Source organism: Meleagris gallopavo, chromosome 2 (genome assembly GCF_905368555.1).
Source record: "Meleagris gallopavo chromosome 2, MGAL_WU_HG_1.1, whole genome shotgun sequence".
Classification (NCBI taxonomy): Eukaryota; Metazoa; Chordata; class Aves; order Galliformes; family Phasianidae; genus Meleagris; species Meleagris gallopavo.
Window position 1 is genome coordinate 13,286,349 of NC_139405.1, and position 22,922 is coordinate 13,309,270.

Below are 22,922 nucleotides of genomic sequence, written 5' to 3' on the forward strand. Positions count from 1 at the left end.
CTGTGTCTCTGCTCAATGCAGGCAATTGCCCCATGGCCTGCAGGATATTTTCTTGACCAACTCCATTAGGAAATCAGATTTTGCTAACAACTGCAAAAGGATAGCTGTGCTCTGTGACAGTGATTGGGTAAGTGGTGCCTGAATGAATGTTTTCTTTAAAAGAATGCTTTCTGTGTGCTTGATAGAAATTTTGTTAACGTTTATGTTGCACAGATGCCATTCAACATCCTGAGGAAATGGAGAGGTCAATCATTTCTCTTCACGTACCTTGGTGCCTTCTATTGCTAAAACAGTTTGATAAGCCTTGGAGAGCATTTTCATTTATTCATTTCTCCAGGCTGTTTACTGCTTTTCCATGTTGATTAAATGCTTCATTTTTTAAATATCAGATCAATAAAGTCATGGCAGAAAGATTAAATTTTCTCTTTTTGTGGTCTGAGGATGAAGTACCTTATATGGCATATTCTGGGGACAAAACCAACGCTCTTCTAAGCCGGAATCAGGAAGTGTCACTGGCTTGGCTTCCTCAAACCATGTCCCCATATAGCTGGGGACAAGTGGCATCATTCACGTGCGGCAATGCTTCAGTGCTGTGGTTTGAAAAGGAGAGAGTAGTTGAAGTGATTTTGGTTTGACAAAGCTTAGTGAATGGAGGTTGGTTTGGTCACACAGCCCTGGCAGCTGCAGCCTGACCTGCATCCTTCTATTCTCAAAGGCTGTTTGAGGTAGGTGCAAATCCATGGAAGATTCTTCTCCACAGCGTAAATGTTTACATGTGTGGTAATGTTCTAAGAATGTGACCATGCCTTCAATTACATGAAGTGCTGTATTTAAAAGCAAACAAACAAACAAACAAAAAAATCTGACTGGATGGCTGGGCCAAGAGAAGGTGGTAAATAGAGTGAAATCCAGCTTGTCACCAGACACTAATGGTGTTCCCCAGGGGTTGGTATTGTGGCTGGACCTGTTTAATTCTTTATTGATGATTTTGATCAGAGAATTGAGTAAGTTTGCAGATGACTCCAAGCTGGGGGGAAGTACTGATCTTCCTGAGTGTAGGAAGGTCTTACAGAGGGACTTGGGCAGGTTGGATCAGGGGGCTGAGGCTAGCAGGATGAAGTTCAGCAAGACCGAGTGTCAGGTTCTGCACTTTGGTCGCAACAACCCCATGCAGTGCTACAAGCTTGGGACAGTGGCTGGAAAGCTGCATCAGCGTGGGGGGTGCTGGTCAACGCTTGGCTGAGAATGAGCCACCAATGTGCCCAAGTGGCCATGATGGCCAGCAGGGGAAGGGAGGTGATTGTAGTCAGCTCTGGTGTGGCTGCACCTGGAGTACTATGTTCAGTTTTGGACCCCCCACTACAAGAATACGTAGAAGCACTGGAGTGTGTCAAGGGAAGGGCAAAGAAGCTGGTGGATGAAGCACAAATCTTATGAGGAGTGGTGCGGGAACTGGGATTGTTTAGTCTAGAGAAAAGAAGGCTCAGAGGAGACCTTATTGCTCTCTACAATTGCATGAAAAGAGGCTGTAGAGAGGTGGGGATTGGCCTCTTCTCTCAAATAAATAGCAATAGGACTAGAGGGAGTGCCCTCAAATTGCACCAGGGGAGGTTCCGGTTGGATATACGGAAGAATTTCTTCTCCAAAAGAGTGGTGAGGCATTGGAACAGGCTCCTTTCCTGATAATGGAGTCACCATCCCTGAACGTATTTAAGGGAAGGGTAGATGTAGTACTTAGTGACATGGTTTAATGGGCAGTATTAGTGGTAGGTGGATGGTTGGACTAGATAATCTTTAAGGTCTTTTCCAACTGTAATGATCCTGTTATTATTCTTAGAGAAAAATCAAATGAAATGAAGTTTGCTTGGTATTGCTGTGTATATTAATTCCAGTTGTTCAGAGGGAACATGGTAAGGAGAGGTCAGCTTTGCTTTGCAGTGAAACAGAGACCTTGCTGGCTAATGAAGCAGAGAGACAGCACACAGCATTTGTTATTGATGCCATTAAGAGCCAGACAGGGCTGTGCTCCTTTTGATGGTGCCAAGTAGCTGTTTGAAGAGCTGGTGAAGAGCCTGCGGTGCCCAGAGCCCTCCTGCCCCACTCCAGTGGTGTCAGAGGTGCTGTCAGCTGGGTTTCCGGGCCACCTGTCATGGGCACAGCCCCATGGGAGATGCTCTTCAGCCACAGAGATGCACAGCATTTGTGCTTTTGCCTGCATGGCTGAGTCTGTCTCTTGTTGTATGAGGTGCTTGTATCCCTGTCTCTGTGCTAGAGCTTCACGGTCGATTTAAGCTGATGTAAGCATGAGCTGCAGTCAAAAGGGAGAGCTTCTATTGCTGCCCCTACGTGAATGGTGGCCTTAGTATCAGATCTGAGAGTTAAATATTCTACTGAGAAAGTAAAGGTGTCACTGAACCAAATTTCACATTTACATTCATCTGCAGTAGTATTTTAAAATTGAAGGAGAACAATATAACAAAACACAGTTTAACAGCCTGGAGAAGAGGAGGCTGAGGGGAGGCCTCATGGCAGCTGCAGCTCCTCACGGTGCTGGAAGCAGTGATGAGCATCTTCCAACTTGGCATAGTCTATGATTCTAATAGTGTCTTGTTGAATTATTATTGTTTTTAAAGGTAATATGTGCCATTGCTAGCTGATGAGGTTTTACCTACTGATGTTTGGGGCTCTGAATGGTTCCATGCAACCAGTAGTTGCATTAGGGAATAAGTCTGGAGTGGAAACTCTGCGAGTATTGATTAGATGAAGAAGCAAATTTCTAGTGCTGCTGGTTTAAAATGCAACTCCAATAGCCTTATAGATTCAAATCCCAGAGGGTGAATGAAATCAATCCAGTGCCATTGATCTGATGCCAGCTGTGATTAGTGGAGCCCCATGGATGAATGGTGAATACAACCTACTGCCTGAACTGCTGGCTCCTGTCTTAGCCTTTAAAGTGAGTAACAGAGTTCAACTACTAAGACTTTGGGCTAGTCTGGAAACATTTCTGCAAGTGCTGCAAGGTACCATCAGTAAGAAAAATAAAAGGGTCATAATGTTGGAAGTGGAAAAAGGGCCTGGTAGCAAAGTGATGATTATATCAAGTTTCAAGAGAAAAAGGTGAGGAAGGTAATTCAGGTTAGCAGACATGGAGAGACTGTCAAACAGGGCAAATTTGGAGGGACTTCAGGGAAGGGAAATGAAGCCAGAGAAGATGAGACCTGCAAAAAAGAAAAGGAAAAAAAAAAAAGGGGCCAACAGGAGCATGTCTGCCCCATCTAAAGAAAACACACACAAGGGAGACATTCTCACTTGCAAATGTACGGGGGGAGGTATAAAGCAGCCAGCAATCAATTTCCTAATAACGCGCTTGATCTTTTAATGAACTAGTAAGATGGAATGAGAGTAGAACAAAAACCTGATTTATCATCCCATCTCTTCTGCAATGGCAGCAGTGCAACTGTATTTTCTTCTTCGCTTGTCTCAACAGCTTCACCTGAGCCATAAAGGTGAAGCAGTGTCTTCACAGCTGAGTCTCCTGTGTGATATGAGAGGTTTTATAGAGCTGCTGGCCTCTTTGCGTAGCTGCTGTTCAAGGCAAATACTTTTGTTTCTGTTGCTTTAGGACCTAGCAAGCCCCACTTGAAATGGCCACAAGATCGAGGTGGAGAGCTATCTTGAGGCAAGCAGAGGGGTTTGAACAGGGCTATATTTCATTGAAAAGCAGCAGGACCTTTCTTTGTTTCCCTGGGGCCAGGGATTTCTCTTGCTTTCTTAGGCATCAGTTTTCTGGAATCCTTTGTAAAAGTAACTTCTGAACTTGCCTTATCACTGGACTGTGCTCTGGTTTAAGGTGGGACCCAGAAACCCAAGGATTAATCCAAGCGGTCAACATGTTGGCTGTTTCCTGTGCTGACGCAGTGAGCAAATACTTTCTTCTCTTTTGATTTGCCGTTAATTCCTCTTCCCACTTTGCCCTGAAACCTTTCTTGCACCAGCAATCCACCCATGCCCCCTGCAGATCCTCTTGCTGCCTCTCCAGCTGTCCTGGGAGGAAGACACACTCACTTTCATCCTAGGGACAGCCAAAGTGAAGCTGAACCACAAAATAGTGCAAAGATAGCTGAAATCCTCACAAAGTCAGAATCAAGTTTGGAGCAAATTGCCTCACTGACATTTGTAAGCGTTTTTGAACAAATAGTTTGGAGCACAATATTCCAAGCTGAGTGCCTCTGGTCAGCCACAGTGATGCTAATTAAGTGGTGCTAAATAGTAGAGATGCTAAATAAGTTGCACTTGTACTTCCCATGAGAAAAGAGTCCAGCAGTCCCTGAAACACAGGTTGAGCTCCTCCTTTTAGAGTTGATGCAAGGCTGTGAGACACATTGCAAAAAAACCATCTGAGATCGCAGTGTGAGAAAATAAGTTTGGGAGAATTTCCATCACAAATAGGATGTAATGTATGATTTAACCATCCCAGGGTGCTAACAACACCTTGATAGTAACAGAAGGATTTTGATTAAGCCTCCAATCATGCCATGAAGTAACTAATGTAATTGATCAAAAAACCTCAGTTTCTGCAGAGTAAATGCTGTAGCAGAACTTTACCAGACAGCAGGGTCAACTTTGGTCTGTCCAGCAGCATACAAGCATGGAAGGTCACTGTTGCTCTGACAGCCTCCAGTTCCTAGCTTGTGTGGCATTGGTAGCAGAGGGACTTCTCTCTTCCCATCCAGATTAATGCAGGTGGTGTGCATCATCTGCAGAAAAAAAGAATGAGCTATTCCTGCGTCATGCACCTCTAAATGAGTAGGCCTTTGCTGTAATTAATCCCGCCTGAGGGTGCTGGTCCCAAGCTAACAAGCTGCACCCACTCAAGCAAAAACCCAGGTACTTTGGAGATGCACTGTTGTCTTTCACAGGACCTTGTTGCCATCAGAATGACAATTGGTGCTGTGTGAATGTAATGATTATGGCATCTGATAGTATTGTTAAGCAGGACCCATTACAAATGCAGATGAAGGTACTTAGACCAGATCAGTTTAGATATGCACACACCATCTAAAATGGCAATGTGAGAATAAAATCTGCTTTCACTGCTGCTGGCTGCAATCCAGCTGTGAACATACAGGGGCCAGGCTCTCAGCTAGGTTGAGTTGTCTTTTCTGTGAGATGTAGCATATAGATTTAAGATGTAAAGCTGTGTATTTGTTCTAGTGGTGTGTCAGGGTGCTGCTGTTTGAACAAAGCAGTATAGAGCTGCAACTGTAAAGCTTGGGGCTGTGAGCTTTTGTGGGATGTACCTTGCAGCACAAGCAGGCTAGCAGAGGAAGGAGTAGGAAGTAAGACCTGGGGCCTTCTCTTCTGCTTATGGGGGCAGTTTCTTTTTTCAGAAGGTATCATTGACGTGTAGATTAGAGACTTAGTTAAGTATGTGAAATCTCAAACAGAGATTTCCTCTGAGAATGTCCTCTGAGAAGGGGGATAGACCTCAAAGATGGTACGCTTGGAGGAAAATCTATGTAGGTATTTGGCTAACAACATCCAGCAGAATTGTCCATATGGCAGAGTGAACAGCTGATGGCTGCAGCAAAGCATTAAGATGTTTTTTTCCCTGTTACTTCTCCAGGTTTTTCCACCATGTTCGGAAAGAAAAAGAAAAGGCTTGAAATTTCTGGGCCCTCTAACTTCGAGCATCGTGTCCATACTGGCTTTGACCACCGGGAGCAGAAGTTCACAGGACTACCTCAGCAATGGCACAGCTTGCTGGCGGACACGGCCAACAGGCCGAAGCCTATGGTGGACCCATCATGCATCACTCCCATTCAGCTCGCACCTATGAAGGTATTGTGTAAGATCTTTCTGTCTTGTTGCTTTTGAATTTCCTGACCTATCTATAATTGCATAGTTGAAGCTGTGCATGAGCTTATCCTTAAAATGCCTGCGTTTGCACTGAGAAAGTACTTGCTGCATGAGGTGTCGTTGGGCACCTCTTTTTCTAATTTCTGTATGGAACTACATCTCAGTGAAGGGTTATCTGACAGCTGTGATGTAACCACTTCTGTGTCCTTACTCTGCCCACATTGCTAGAAATGTAAAGGAGATCAGAAGGAAGACATGTCAGGCTTGGCCACCGAGCACCAAGGGACAGAAGATGTTTGTTTGCATCACCAAGAGCATCTGGGAAGCAGGCATGGCTGGGGCAAAGGGGCAGAGCTGCAAGCACAGAGAATTGGAAATCCAAATGTTTAATACTAGAGCTATGAGGTAAAACTGTATTTATAAAACTTGTCCCAGAAGAGTATGTGTCACAGGCCTTACTTGGGCCATGTGTTCGCATTCCTGGGCTGCCGAAGAAAAAGCCGCAAGTCCCAGTGGAGTCTCCAAATGTTGCTCCTCTGCAGCATAAAATTCCTTGATAATTAATTTAAGAAAGGTGCTTGAGGCAAAGGCAGGCAGGGAGGGATAAGTACAAGGAAGGAAAAAAATTGTATTGTTTGTTAAGCCCAGGAAAAAGTTCAGGGAGGGATCTTGTTGCCACCTGCAAGCACCTGCAGGTTAATGCAGATGGTGGAGCAGAGCCCTTCTCTGGGTGATAGTATGGAGGGAGCAGACCCAAGCTGTGGCTTGGGAAATTCAGACCAGACAGGTGGTGAAAAAACATTGCTCAAAGGATAGAGCAGCACTAGATGGGTGCCATTTTGGCTCTGAGCTACCCGTCCTTAGAAGTGCAAGATACAGTCAGACAAACAGCCTCATTTAGTAATGGTTCTGAAATTGCACATCCTGATGTCCCAGTAAATGCCACCTGCGTGCTGGCAGTACCATATATCCCTTGCTGTCATGTGGCTGAAAGATAAATTTAGGATTTCATCCTCACGGATTTTTCTGAAGCAAGGGAAAATCAGATAATCCTGAGAGCGCAGACCCTGTATTTATATTTGATAAGTGCTCTTTGCGAAATTTGCATTTGCTGCCTGCACCTGAAGGACACTCAGCACTCGCTGATCAGGATTGCTGGGCGTTGCTGCAGGATAAAGGGTAAAAAGCAAAGTCTTGGATTTTTTGCTGTGATAAAACACTTCATTGTATAAATGAGGCCCAGAATAATTTGCAGAAAGTAGGCAAACCTTTGCCAGATGGAGTAGAAGAGCAAATGTGTTTCACAGCCCTTTTAAACACCAAAATATCCTTGGGACATGAATGCATAAAGATGTCTTAAATCGGTTTCTTATCTTGCAGCAATACCATCTATTTTCTGTAGTTCTGGAACCATAAATCCTTAAGTTTAAAATGCTTTAAAATTAGATTTCTAAACACCTTAAAAGAAGTGTGAGTCTAGGACTAGTGCTGCAAATGGACACATACATGCATAGTTTTATTTGTGAGTAGAGCTCTGATGAGGCAATATACACTGTGGTGAAGGATCGAGCCCTGAATGAATAACTGCAGCACTTATAAATGGAGAAAAGCATGGACAGTTTTCCAGGAAATGGTCTCTTTTTGTTTTTCTGTTTGTTTATCAAACGTCTGTCTATATATGGAGGAGGTCTATGTATTACTCCCATGTAATGGGAATTCTGTTCTGAACTAAATCTTACCTTGCCAGAAGAGGCTTCTTCGGAAGCAGGCTGGGGCCAGGAGCCAAAATACAGCTCCTGAGCTGAGCTTGTTCTCCTGATATAGTCTTGGGCCACAGTGGTTTATAATGCATCTATACATCCAACAGCATCGTGCCATGGTGCATCTCCTGGTAATGGTTTCTCTGTAACTCTCCCCCCATCCCAACAATGGCAGTGGGGCAGAGCGACCCATAGGAAGGTTTGTCTGCATAGATGGAAGATGAAATTTGGAAGTAGATTCCACAAACTGCAGTTATTTGCATGCCGTCATTCCAAAGGCAGAGTTGAAAAAGGAATTGGGATTAAAACTGAAGGACTCAAGAGATTGTGCTTTCACTCTCCAGTTACTTTCCCTAAGACTTCTGCAGCCTATTGAAGTAGGCCTCCTCCATAATGCTAGCAAAAGAGTTGGTCTTACGGCCAACTAAGAACAGTGACTACTATCTGAGAACTTGCTTTTAATTTTATTGCAATAAATAATTTCATTCCATGGTAAGAATTAGTGCATTTAAGTTGACGTAACTTACAGAGATAAACTGAATTGTGGCCACTCCAAAACTGAAAGTATAAGCATTACTGAAGTAAACGTAATTCAGAACAATTTTGTATATGTGCAAATTCCCGAACACCTTTAGCTTTGTTAAAAAGGGATTTACACACTGAGGACTTCATGATTTAAGTGAGAACTGATGATATTAAATGCATTTGCATTTAAAAGATGGAAGCCATAGTCTGCAAGACCATAACACTGCTACAGTTTTCCCCTTTTCCACTCAGCAGTTGATGTGGTTTAATTAACACACTTGTAAATGCACTGAGGTGTAACAGAAGATTGATAATGAAGTGTATCCTGAGTCACAGTATGAAGTCAAGCTGAGGCATTCAACCAGAGTTGGTCCTTACAGAGGTTTCTGCAGTTCTGTAACTTGTCTATTCTGCATTTATTATTTTTATTGTATTTTTAATTAGTTCTGCATTGACCAGAAGTGCAGTGCAAGGCAGAGGTGTTCTGCTTAGAGGGACTCCTTTGTGACTGAGTGGTAGCACAGGTTATAGAGCTAAAGAGAGTGATTTCTGGCTTTTGAGACAGAATTGATTTTTGTTTGCTTTGTGCTTTACCCAAAGCTTCATCCTAACCCAAAGCCAAAGCAGAGGAAGGGAAGGGCTTTTGTTGATTTCTGTGGGTTTTGCTGTCTTCCCCACTAGGGTTGTTTGCTTGTTTCTCAGTCTGCAAAACAGATAGAAACTGATGGTTCATATACTGTATCCCTCTGAGTAAAACAGTAAGCCATACATTTTCTAACTGTTCCATCTGTATTAAAAGGAGCAGAGGTGATGAAGAGGCAGCACTGTGGTCTCCCAAATATCCTGGGAATGATTCCTCCCACCAGGAGACTCATTGCTGTGTCTCTGCACTGGCTGGATTAAAGGCATTTAGTCCTTTTGCACGTGGCTGGCAGTGGCTCGTCATGGTAATATCTGAGCTTGAATACTAACTTGAGCTGGTTGTACAAATTCATTCATTTCCACTACAAGGAATAATGATAATAGGATTCCCCTTATCAGTGTGGATGACCCAGATACGAGCAAAGTGCTGTGTATTTCAGACACCAGCAAGAATGAGTAAAAGTGACGCAGAAGGTTTCATGGGAAATGGAAAGTGACAAGGTGATTGTAGGTTTTGGGTGTTGGGAGAGATTTTTCATAAAAGGCTGATTTTACACTGAAAGCATCTCCGTGTGACCTATGTCTTACTGTACTTAAAATGGATTTCATGAAGCCTGAGATCTGATATTAAGCCTTTCAGTTCTCTTGCTTCAGTATTTTGCATTTGTCCTACGTGTACTTGCAATTCAGGGTTTGATTGTTTGTCCTCAGCATGCAACATGCTTGGCCTGATATTGCTTTTACGCTGTACTTGAGTTCCAGCCCCTTAATTTTTGAAAGCTTCAGCGTCAATAGCTACGCAAACACTTTGCACTTGGGCAGCAAAACTCAATGAATTCTTCATGCTTTCTACACTCTGCTAAAAGTATTAGGAAAACAAGTATGAGAAGCCTTATTTGGGAGATTTTTGATGAGAGCCTAGCATTGGCTTTGTAAAGGTGCTTCATTAAGATGCTTGAATGTCCATGGCTGTCAGCAGGAACAGGGTGGCACGGAGGACTTGTTAAAATCCCTTCTTGTGTTTCCCAGTGCAGTTAACAGAGGAGCTACTTTGCTTTTCCGTCAGTTATTGGAGGAAAAAAATGCCATTTGTTTCTGAGATGCATAGTGGTTGTGCCATTAGCCTGCTGCAGTTCATTTACCTGGTGTTGTGCAATGTGTGGGCTTTGCAGGGCAGAGAATTTCTGACGTGGCAGACTGCGGAGTCACTGACTTTCCTCCCATTCATCCTGTTTCAGTGTTGCAACCTATATGTTTTATCCTATCTGTAATTTTAGTTTCCACCACTATTGCATCCCAAACATCGACCTGGATAGCAGCGAATTAACTGTAATCCTTTAAACCTTATTAAGCTTCTACTACTATATTTCAGCCTGTATATAAGATGGGGAAAAATAATCCAAAAATGAGTTACTGGCTGTGGCTCTCTTAATAGTTCTGACTAGAAAACCGAAGCTTCTGTTTACTGTGTGTGTTGACAGAACAAGTAGCAGACATGCTCCTTTTCTTCCCTGACCTACTTGGACAAAGCGGTGCTTGTCCTGCCCTCTCTTCCTTGTCTTTCCACGTTTTTCTGTCTCCTTGACAGCTCCTTGATTTTATTTATTCCTCCATGATGCCTCCATGAATGGGACAGTTGGAGATTCTTGCTTGAAGAAGGCTGTCTCCCATCCACCAGGAAGCTGCAGGTCTACAGCACTGCTCTCACCAGAACAAGACACAAAAGGCTGCTGACACCTTGTGGGCCTTCCTTGTAGCCGCACTGTGATCATTCATGCTTATGAACTCAGGTTTCCTAATTGCTTGTTTTGAGATTGCACATGGGGTCTGGCATGTGCTGGTCTACGAGGAGCTAAGGTCAGAGGAAAAGCTTTAAAAAAGGGCAAGAGCCAACACCTTGCAGCATTGAGAAAATGTTGTGTGGAAATAAAAGGTTTTGCCAGTGAGTGTGATTTGAACAGTGGGACGGTGACCCGGAGAGGCTGAACTCTCACAGAGGGCAGCTTGTAATGAACACTGCCCTGAGCAACCTGACAGGTCATCAATGCTGCCTCTGCTCCAAGCAGAAGGTGGGGTTGGATGACCTGGAGAGGGCCCTTTCTTTGCAATTATTTTCATCTACAAGTATTTTCAGCCACATTTTAAATAGTGCTGTTACGCAGTTCTACTTTCAATTTATTTTGATGACTAAACCGCAATGCATTTAATGCTATGTGGTGCCTGTAAGAATTACTGCAGCGTATTTCAGTTCACTCTTGAGGGCTATTTGATTTCCCCCATTTCTAAGTGATGGCATCTCTTCTGAATCTCCTTGTACAGATGTAATGCAAATATGCCACCTAGTGTCCGAGAATGTGTCTTACCGTGACACATGCTTCATGTGAGAAGAGCCGTGTTGCCAATTTTGTGTAGTAGTAGAGGAAATCTGTCACTGTACAAATAAAAATCAGCCACATAGGTTCATATGTACTACACTTCATGATGGAAGCTTTCAGTTTAATTGATCCTTGTTTGGTTTCATAAAATTACAGGTTTTTACTGCAGTCCTTTGGAATAATATTGCTGCTGAGTAAAGAGTTTAGTTCAAGACAGAAAATGCCTGAATAAGGGAATAGGAGCAATTTCTTTTCATATTAACAGTTCATTTTATGGAAAATGCAGTCTCAATGTAAATAATTTCATCTGGAAGAGGACACATCTTAGAGATCATAAATTGTTTGTTTCAGTTTTTTCTTTTGAAGTCTTTGGTTTCGGTGATCAATGCAACCCTGGCAGCCTTGGATACAGCACACCTTGGGAAGGAATGCAGAGCAGGGCTGTTGTAATGACAGTTCCTGGCACCATTGTGCTGCAAACTGCCTGTCCCTCTGCACTGATGGTCCGCAGGCAGGAAGTTCAGATGAAATGCAGACCTACTCCATTAATACTAGTTTCTCTGTTCCTTGTATCCTCCTCAGATCTGTTCTCTTCTTCACCTCTGTCAAAAGTACACTAACTGATGCATGCAATTTTTTTTTACTACAGTCACACCTGCAGGCTATAGTCATCCTAGAATGAGGGAGGCACTTCTTCTCCATGGTACTTTTCCCTGATACATTCTCAGTTATTCTTTACAGTCTGGCATTTCTGGCTTTCTGAGCAAGGAAGTCCTTGATCAGCTGTTGCTTTGCTTTCATACTGTGTTCTTTTCCAATATAAATAATAAAAAATGCTGTTTGCATCAGTATTGTGATTCTAAGTAATGTTAATGTTGGAGAAGTTTTGCAAGGGCTGTGTTTTTTTCAAGCTTCAGTTATACTGATCAGAGCTTATGTAGGTGGTGTAGGACCTTGCAATACGCTAAGTAAAGTTTGCATGTGAATCTTCAGTTCACTGTCTGCATCTGCTGAGGATTTAGAGCTCAATAAAGATGTTCACCTACAGGTCCACACACAAAAAAAGGCATATTCTCAGTATCAGCATTTCAGAAATTGAATCCAGTCTCCTCTGGGAGTACCAGACTGGGCGCACTCTCCAGGTAGCGCTGTATAGCTTGAAATGAGCCGAGAATTAGATCCTGCGCAAGGACACTTTAATCACATTCTTTTTTTAGTGTAGAAGTTAGTCTCTGATGATAAATTTAGAGATGTTCCAGTATCTTCTCTCACCTGCCCTGATAAATGAGCCATACTCCCCGTGTACTGCCTGACATGCAGGGCTCTGACTCCATCACTCTTAACCTGGCTGCTATTTTCTTCCTGTTTGTTTAGGCAAGGTTTTGGCCGCCAAAACTTTGCTCTGACCCATAAACTCTGTGGAGATAGAAGCAGGACTCAGGCCTATGCGGGACTAGGCAGGTACAGGTGGTGCTTTGGGGCGGCGGTTGCTGTTGTGGACTGGCTGAACCCCAGCAGTTCTGCCAACATTGTGTAAATGTAAAGCTGCGGAGACACTAGAAAGTTTCTTTTCTTCATTGCCTGTCAGTGCGAAACACTAGGTGGCAGCAAGGAATCTCTGGAAATTCGCCTCACTGCATGACATACGTGGGTACAGACAGCAGACAAATCTGCTTTGGTGTTCCTGATGGCACTTTTAAAGATATGCTTTTATCCTCCTTTTGTAATGGGTTTGTGGAAAAGATTTCCGTATACAATGGATATTTATATACAAAATATATAGCACTTGCAGTTCACATCAGTAGTAGGACAGTGTTTGCTACTTGGGCTTGCATTTAAGCATGCCATGACTATAATTGCATAGTAGCTACATATTCTGCATGTCTCCATGATACATTTATTCCTAGATCTACAGATAAACCTGTTTTGGTCCATTGTTGTATAGAGCATAAACCATCTTGGTCATAGTCCCACTAAACTATGTTCTAAAGAGTACTATCAAAAGCAGTAGGATCAGGAGGAAGACCGTGTTGCCAAGCAGCTCACTTACCTGTGAGGCCAAAGCACCAGGTGTAAATGGGATTTTTTTTTTGTCTCCTGCTCTGCAATAATTAGGTCTGGGCTTTGATGGCTCTCCAGGAATTTGAAGCTGATTTGCTGCCATTTATTTTTTGCACTCCCCTTCACACAGGATCCAATTACGGCACGCAAGTGCTGTGTACTACAGGAGATCAACACTGACTTGTCCTTGGAGAACTTTAAACAGTTTTTCTGCTGAAGTGCCACTTTCATGGGCTGAAATGTGCAGGCCAGAAAAAATAAGAGCATGTTAGATACAGATCTTTGGGGAGAGAAAAGTGAACAGAAAGGATGTATGTAGGCTGGGGGCTTACACTTTGTAATCGCAAACTTCAGACCCAACAGGCTTTAATTAGGAACACACAGTTAAACAGCGAGAGATTATGAAATGTATTTAGTCCAAACAAAACAGTAATTTCTGTCTGTGTCTTAATTGGCATTTAGTAATTCCCAGAACACAGCACAAACTTCCAGTGAAAATGCCTCCATTTGAAATATCACTTTCTAGTAGCCATGGGATCTGTAAGCGCAGAAACTTGGTTTAAGCAAATTAGCTTTTATGAACCACCCAGGTAAAAGTCTTGGGGACAGGAGGCAGGCTGGGAGCAGAGTCTCATTTCTCCACATATCATATGGCAGTTCATGCAGAGTTAGCTGTGCACCATTCAGGGGTCACACTGCCCTTCTTTTCTGGCCAGAACAGTGGAGGGAGGACAGGGAGCAGCACTTCTCCAGGCAGATGGGTTCGTGAAGCATGTCAGGGACAGTGTGCTACAGGGAGATCATTGTGCTTGGTGGTGTCACAGCCCTACAGATCAATTACATCAGTATTCCCTTAGAAAACTTGCAACAGAAATCAGGATTCCTCCAGAAATGTTTCAGCATGTTCTTGTAATGAGCTTGTGGTGTTGTCCTTACTATCATCCCTGTGAGTTACAATGAGGATGGTCCTCTGAAGTCTCTCTCTGTGTTTTTTTTCCTGCAGAGAAAGTGTTTGGTTTGCACTTCTCATTTGCAGGAGTGAATAAATAAAGACTCTTTGAGTCTTTCCTTGCAGTTGCCTGGTAAAGTTAACTGAGCACAGATTCCTGTGCAAGAGCACTCTGCATGTCTATCCATGTTTGGGTAAAAATCACTCAGTGAGGTTTAGTACCACGTGGGGCATTTCTGTTGGTACACTTACAGTGTACCTTGTGGAACAAATTTATTTACTTGGAAGCAGAAACTGTAATTTGCAACATGTATGAAATTGTTACAAATTTACTGCTTTTTTACTGCTTTTACTAATGCAGATTTCTAAATTGTCTTAAATCAAAAAGTGAAATTTTGGGAAAAGATGAATTATAGAATTGTAGAATATCTCCAGCTGAAAAGGACTCATAAAGGTAACAGAGCAACTCCCAGCTCCACACAGCACCACCCAAAAATCAGACACAGTGTCTGAGAGCAGTGTCCAGATGCTCCCTGAGCTCCTGCACCAGGGCTGTGCCCACTGTTCTGGGCAGCCTGTTCTGTGCCCACCGCCCTCTGGGGCAGACCCTGTCCCTAAATCCCCAGCTGCCCCTTCCCTGACACAGCTCCACGCTGTCCCCAGAGAGCAGAGCACTGCCCTCCGCTCCCTGCGAGGAGCTGCAGCCGCCATGAGGCCTTCCCTCAGCTCCTCTGCTCTGGGCTGAGCAAACCCAGGGGCCTCAACGCTCCTCACGCAGCTTGTCCTCCAGACCACTCCCCATCTACACAGACCTCCCTTGGATACTCTCTAATAGCTTTACATCCTTTTTGTGCCGTGGCACTCAGACTGCACCCCCTCTGCTGATGAGGCCGCATAGTGCAGAGCAGAGGGGACAGCCCCTCCCCTCACCTGGTGGCAGCGCTGGGCCTGATGCCCCCCAGGTTGGCCCTCCTGGTGCCGGGGCACATTGCTGGTTCACGTACAACTTGCTGTCAACCATCGCGTTTAGTGGGTCTGCTGTCCAACCTCTCAGCCCCCCAGTCTGTAAATGTAGTCAGGGTTGTGCCTTCTTAGGTGCAGAATCCAGCGCTGATCCTGTTACATTAACTCCATGCAGTTGGTGATTGCCCAGCTCTCCACTTTGTCTTGATCTTTCTGCGAGGGCTCTCTACCCTCAGTGGAATCAACAACTCCTCAAACTTTATTATCATCAGCAGAGTTGTCAAAACACCTTCTATCCTACATCGGAGTATGGTAGTTCATATGATATATGAAGCTATTAAAGAGAACTAGCCCTAAAATGGAGCCATAGAGGAATCCTGCTAATGACACCTGCCAGGTGTAACCCCATTTATTGCAACTTTTTGGGACTGACCCATCAGCCAATTGCTCGCCCATCGCATTATGTTTATGAAGGATCTCACAATACTCAGAGACACTGATCAGGTTTAAAAAGCTTTGAAACTTTCTCGCCATTCTTAAGGCCATGATACTGAAGCATTTCACAGACAGCGTTTTCACAGCACCGACTGCAGAGGAATTTATTTCTCAGAGCACTGGTGACCTCTTTCCCTCCAGTGTGACCAGTGCACCACACACTTTATCCCAGTCTTCCTTGGCATTGTAACTCTAGGCATACAAATCCCTCACTGCAGTAACCATCACGAGCCTATGCTTTGCTAGGCTTATGTGAAACATGTTGACTTTTTTTTCAAACGTGCCATTCATGAAACCTCATTTACTGTGGTAAATTGCAATGGAAAGTAATATGGTTAAAATTGCTTCTTATGAATTGTCAGACTGTCAAAATCTTTGTTTTAATTAAAGCCGAAGAGACTGCAATGGAGTGACCGCAGAACCTCTCTGCCCTCCCAGACAAGTGTCCTCCTGCCACAGCTGTCAGATAAAGGCAATTACTTCCCTAGCATTAGATGTTACCATGTGGGAATTTACTTCAGTATTTCAGAATGCTCCATCAAGCTACAGCCAAAATCTTTCAGTAAGAAAAAAAGCACCAGGATCATTAATTGGGTTAATACTCCATCAACCTCACGTTTATTAATGGGTATGTTTAGGACATGAGGGGAATCTCATCTGGGGAAATGTCATTCAAGCTACAACGAGGGCTTACACTGCAGTGTGCTTTCACGAATTACAGCCTCTGCATCTGCATCGTGCCTCGGGATGAGGATGTTGTACAGAAAGCATTGCTCGCACTTTTCTCCCAGAGCACATCGGTAATCCAGGCATGAATCAATTCTCAAGCCCAGATTTTTGAGATACAGTAGGAACACTTGCTTTACATTAACTGCCCTTAATTCTGTCATTTGATATCGAACTATTCATGTCACATGCAGCTCTGCCTGAGGTGATATTTCATTGTGATTGAGGTCGTGACTTTCTAGCCTTCTTCTGTTGTAGACACTGAAAAGCAGAATTGTGTTTTTTGGAGGGAAGGATGTCACTGATATCAAACATGGCCTTTTTCCTTCCACATTTCCAGATTTGTTTCGAGTATTGTAGCTTTTAGTTGTCTTTGAAGTCAGTCCAGGTTGTTGGAAATATCCAAATAATTTTCTAGGACAGTATCTCTGATAAAGCAGATTTTATTCGCAATTGCAATGGCGGGCCTCCTGCAAGCAGGAGAGCACCCAGAAAACAGAGTTGCATTTTTTATTCCCTATTCCCCGACGCTTCTCTCTTTCTCCCCTGGTTCCTCATTGGCTGAGTACTTTAGGTTCACAGTCTTCTCGACTCTTAAACATGGAAACACTGGACAAACATAAATTTTTGCTGCATAAGTGTAAATCTGTAGTTAGTTAATTAGCTTATTCCACACCTGATCTTTATTTTGCGGATATCTGCTTGTCTTTCTTTCCACGAAGATAAGCTTGGGAGAAAGACAGGGGAGTATCTTGGTGTCTGCCTGTCATATCCCAACCTTCTCACGGAGTGAGACAGTTTGCCCTTGTGTAGAGGCCCTAACTTCTTTGATGTTTGCTAAATCTGTTTTTCTTTTGCTGGGAACTTCTTATCCTAACAGAACAACTCTACAATATGTTTTCTAATCCCTAACACACTGTACTCGCATTGTTTGGAACATTTAATAACTATTACAGTTTTGCAAGAAAGAATCACTTAATTCAGGAATAATGTTTCTAAAACATGCCACTAACATATATAGTATTTTACTTTTTAGATCAACTGTTTCTAAGGATAAGTTACAGAATACAAATGCATTATGTTCTACTTCTTCAAACCAATTGCTCTTTTTAATATCAAATGCAGAAACAACATTCCATTCCCACAAGGTGGGAAGCTGTGGAACACTGCCCTGTAAGGGCTGTGGGATGCTTCAAGCCACAACCACACCAGTGGGAGCTGGATCACAGCTACCACTTGGTACGTCCTTAGTGAGTTTGATTTGCACCCTCCTCTGGAAAAATAAAGAACAACAAGCACAAAACAACACTGGCACTGATGTCCTAGCAGATGATGTGATTTTGAAAGGGGGAGAGCTATTGTCATGGTTTTCCATAAGTATTCCATATCATGACGTTATGCAGTGAATGGATGGAATTGTGACAGCTGCTAAGAGAGGTCTGCAGTCCCCAGAGCGCTCTGCTCCTTCCCATGTGGCTTCTGGGAGGGAGATACAGAGTGATGTAGTGTTGTGAAGGACGTTCTTTTTTGCTCCGCACCACTGAGCTTGCAGCACATGATAGGAGACCCCCCCTTACACATTTGTTTGATTTATAATTCTTGATTCCTTTTATATTGTATTATCTCACATTTCTTCACCATTTTCAGTAAAATAGTTTCTCTGGTGGGGACACCTATCCAGTGCTTGTATACAGTATGGCACAATCTAAGCATTAAAAACTCCAGAGGGAAATAATTTTACTTCCTCTACTCTGCCTTCTCAGGGAATCTGTCAATGGAACAAGAGATCTTTAAATAGGTTATCAATTCTTCCTCCTCTCACATTTTTTTGCTTTCTTCTCCTTGAAATTTTTTTACATTTCTGGAATGTCCAAACTGGCATAATCATATTATTATGTTTCTTGAATGTGCTTCTCAGTATCAGTCTGGGTTGGGGATCTGCCCAAGAGCTGGGCAGTATTGAGTGGCAGGAGTGCGGAGGGATCTGGGGGAAAGCCATTCATTCTCCATTCTTCTCGCTGCTGAGCTCACATAGCTCATCACTAACAGACACACTGATTTTCTCACTCAAACTAAAACTTTTAAATCACACTTACCCTCATTTCTTGTATGTCTGATAGATCTTTGTAAACATATTACATACAGAATTTCACATATATATAATATACATATATATAAATATATTTAAATCTATAAATATATTTATATATAATATACTGTATAAAGAGGCTCAAATCAATTACATTGGATGTTTAATATCCTCTAATAATATTTCAAATGACATATAATGACAATGCTTGTGTTTTAAAAAATTAACAAAAAAAAGCAAAAAAAAACCAACAAACAATCCAGAAGTTACTAGAATGTAGATATTTCAGTGGAATTTTAAAACTAAATGTTTTGTTAAAGTTTCTGTATCTTAAATTGTCAAAAAGATCACCAGTGAATGAGATTATAATGAAATGTTGCTCTTGTTGTTATAGCAACTAAGTTTTAAAACTGCTGTGCAGGTTGACAAATTGCACAGTGCAGTTTTGGTTAGGCTTTTCTCTAGTTTTCCATCATTTCACTTTTGAGGAATTTTAAACAGCTGGCAGTAGTGTTGTTGTTAAGATTATTATGCTTGTCTCAAGCCTGTGGCTATACCTTTATTTCAATCCATTGAGTAATGTATATTTTTCGGGCTATGTTAATTTCGTTTCTACATTATCAATTCTTTCAGTAATTAGCATGTGGCCGTGCCAACGTTTTCCCAGCTTCTTACCTATTCTCTGCTGTTGCCAGTATTGGATTAATTGATGCAGTAATATTGCATGTACACACTTGAGGGCTGTGTATTATAACAAGCTCAGCTCTCTGCTGTGCTGTCTTTATTGTGCAGCAGCAAAAGAATTTTGGCGATGCCAGTGTGTGCTTAGAAATGTGTCTGCAGTGTACCATGGACGAGTTCTATAGGGCTCCTAATAGCTGGCATGCAGCAGCAGGAGCCTGATGCTGACAGCTCATCTGACCCCTTCAGACCTGCTCCCACTGAAAAGCCCCAGCAAAACGCACTGCAGAGCTGATGGGTGAACATAAAAGCTATTATGTATCTGGTGACATTGGGTCAACTCTGGTGACCAGCATGTCTCAGCCTATAGCATGCACTGCAGCAGCCCTGGGCTGAGTTCTGCTTTGGTGTGTTCCATTCATATTTAAGTTTTCCTGTGCATTGGGAAGATCTTGTTTAAGAGCTGTCCCAGAATGGAATTTGTATGTCTGCTCACAGTCACAAAGTAGTGTGGTGCAAGGCAGGAGGGGACAGGGATGGGATTGTCTGTGTTCACTTGTCTTGTCTCACCATGAAGGAAGACCAGCAGGTTGTGAAGATGTGGTGAGCCGTTTTGCGTTATTCCAAAGATGTGACTCATTCTGAGATCCCACAAGTGAGAACAGATCAAACACAGACCTCTGACACTTCTCGTGTCCTACACTGCAGCTATATAAATGTTACCTCCCGGGAAAGATGGAGTTTTCCTTCTGACATAGTGACAAGGATCAGTTTTCTCTCCAGGTGAACAGGTAGTGCTGTTCACATTTGCTTATGCCAGTGAGTAAATTGTGTTGTCGTGAATGCAGCTTCAGGTTCTTCCAAACCTTTTGTCTTGCAACACTAGGAAGATAAATTACCAACGCTTTCACCACATACAGTGCTTTTACCAGCTGTGCTGTATGCCCCCTTTCCCTTAGAAAAGAATGATTGTCAGATATGCCTAGGTTGTGCATTTATTTTACGTATAATGAAAATGAGGGGATAAGCTGGCTAGGAGTGAAATCAGAATTTAGATTGGCTCTTTATAAGGCGACATTTCATAAAAAGACTTTTTTCCCCCCATTCCAGGCATTACAGAGATTTTAAATCTTTGTCGACTTTTGAAAGCACAGCTCCTGAAGGACAAAGGATGATATATTCTTAGTGACTGTGTAAAGTATAGTAGTTTTAAAGACAATAAACGCAAGGTCATATTAGGGCAAAACAGTTAATTACCCACTTCATTATTGTCAAGGTTAATACAGTATTTGAGCGCAGAAGCTGTTCTTCATCTGCTCTTGGATGCAAGGCAAGACAGCGGTTCTTGCAGACAGATCCATTATAGCTTATCGCTGCAGGACAGACCGCTCCAGCAGCACCATGAAGGATGTCTACTGTCAGCGGTATCCAGAGCAAACGCCAGACCTGTCTGGAGAGCAATGGAAATGAAATGAGAGCTACAGCTTCGGAGTAACACGCTTTAATTCACAGAGATTGCATCCCATTGATTTTAATGTATGATGGTAATAGTAGCATAAAATTCTCCAGCACTCTCTCATCTGTTTTAACATTGATCCATCCTGAATTGCAGCGCTTTGAAAAGTATCCTTTAATGAACACAGGGTATTGACTATAACAAATCCCATCTTTCTGTGGTAGAACCCAGTTAAGGCTGCACCCGCTGTAGGGTTTGATTTCTGTTCTTCATGCATGCCTGGGCACTGTACAGGTTTCCATTACATGATCTCAATAGACACGAACAAAGATCTCATAAATCTTAGCAGATCAACCTTTGTGAATATGGCATTGCTTGTAACCGGCTGCTTTGCCTGCAGCAACTTTGGAATTCCTTGTTTGTGCGCAGTTGTTTCTTTCAGCTTATAAAAGATTATTAAAAAATGAATAATTAATTGCCAGGTATTACCAGGCAAACTGTGTTTGTATCCCTTTTTTTTGTTTTGGTTGAGTTTTCTTACAGGGTTTTCGTTTTGCTTTTTAAGCTGTTTTGTGTGTGTGTGTGTTTTTGTTTGTTTGTTTTGTTTTGCTTTTTAAGAAGTAAAATTTTCCATCTTTTGTTGCTCCTGCTGTTGTGTTTTGGTCTCAAGGAGCCTTTCCCTGCGCACGCAGCGTGGCACTGCAGTAACCGTGCTGAGTTCCCCAGCTGAGAATGCCACGTCAGCATTTGGGTTTTCCCCAGTACTCCCACATGCCTTTGTACCTGGCTACTTCTGGTTAATATTAGGCTTCAGTTGGGAAATTTGGGCCATAGTTAGGGCGATTTTCAGTCTGACTTATTTCTGCAAATCCTGCAGTTCATGGGAAAACTGCAGGGTCCTGGTGAGCCCCAGTGTGTATCTCCTCTGTAATAAATGACTTCAGGAGGAATTAACTTTGGCTAGTGTAAGCATGTTCTCTAGAAACAGCGCCTCTGACTTGGTCATTTTTGATGCTCTGTGGGCATCTTTACAGAGCAGTTTATTATTTTTATAGAATAATGCCTGCTTTGGGATTTTAATTGTTTTTTTTAAGCCTACTAAATTATGAAGAATTAACTGTGCCCACCAGGGAGGCACTGTGTGTAAGCATCACAAGTTCTATTTGATAGCAGTAGTGCTAGAAGTTTTCGTAATAAAATAAAAATAGAAGTCAAGCTCTAATAGACTGTCTGATTAAGCAATAGGGGCATGTCAACAAGATGTATTTTCTTTTATATAAGGGAAATGCTAAATTTAAAAACAAACCAAAGCAAATAAACATATTGATGATGATGGCATAAGAATAATAATTATAGTGTAATAATAATATCACTGACTATTCCATAAAAATGCATCACCTTAATATCATATCTCTCCTTTTTTCTTTCTTCACAACAAATGACTTTCACATCCTAGTTTGCTGCAGTAATGACAGCGGTGTGGCTTTGACACCGGCACTGGCAGTGCTTCACTGACATGGTTGCAGATTTCAGGCAGTACTGCCGAGGCATTTTAATCTAGACTTGCTAGGTTCTTCTAGGATAGGTAAACTTTATCCTCCCTTCGCACTGAAGAACTGTGCTTGCATGATGAAACAGTGCCAAGGATTGTCATTAGGCAACAAAATTAAAAATCTGTGCTATTCGGCTGCTCAAGCCCCTCACCTGGGCAAGGGAGCATCCTCCTAAACCAGCCCCAGGCACAGTCAGCACCAGGCAGACTTTTCCCCAAGTCACAGATGTTGCTTTCAGGCTGAGAGCATTCGGCCATGCAGAGTCAGGCCAGCGCACATAAGCCCGCTCAGCCTGAGGGATTGGTCCCAGCACTTCTCATGTGCTGGTAGAGAGGAGCTCAAAGCAAAGAGAATTCCAGCCATCATTCTTGTAAATCATTGTTCCTCAGTGGTTGTCCGCAGGCTGCTGGGAGAAAACAAGGGCTTTTGAGATCTTAGTCCCCTTCATTGATCAGGATTAGGTTGCACTGAGGTCACAGGGGTAACCAAGGTTTCTTCATAGACGAGAGCTTCAGTGGCAAATGCTCATTTTGGTAAATCAGGATTTCCTACATGACGGTTTTACTAATATTAAGAAACCTGTTTGTTTGTTTGTTTGTAATCCTCACTGTCAAAACGGTGGCTTCTGTCTGCAGAAAATCCCTAAACGTTGGGTTTTTGTCATCGATGAATTCCAAAACACATAATCCTTTGGCTTCATTCTTCTGAAATTTCCTTGCAATGCAGGCTGAGATACCTGTTTGTGATTCTTCATCACCCAAATCCCGTAAGCACCTGCATTTAAAAAA

At 42.7% G+C, this 22,922-nt stretch overlaps 1 protein-coding gene across 8 annotated transcripts in view; it reads left to right on the plus strand.

Annotated features, from left to right (window-relative positions):
* Nucleotides 1–22,922, plus strand: part of PAK5 (p21 (RAC1) activated kinase 5) — a 167,118-nt gene that overhangs the window by 122,184 nt on the left and 22,012 nt on the right. For all 8 annotated transcript variants that reach the window (XM_085218981.1, XM_085218984.1, XM_085218982.1 and 5 more), the window contains one exon: nt 5,627–5,841. In XM_085218981.1, coding sequence (XP_085075107.1) covers nt 5,627–5,841 — 215 coding nt within the window. The remainder of the gene's footprint in view (nt 1–5,626; nt 5,842–22,922) is intronic.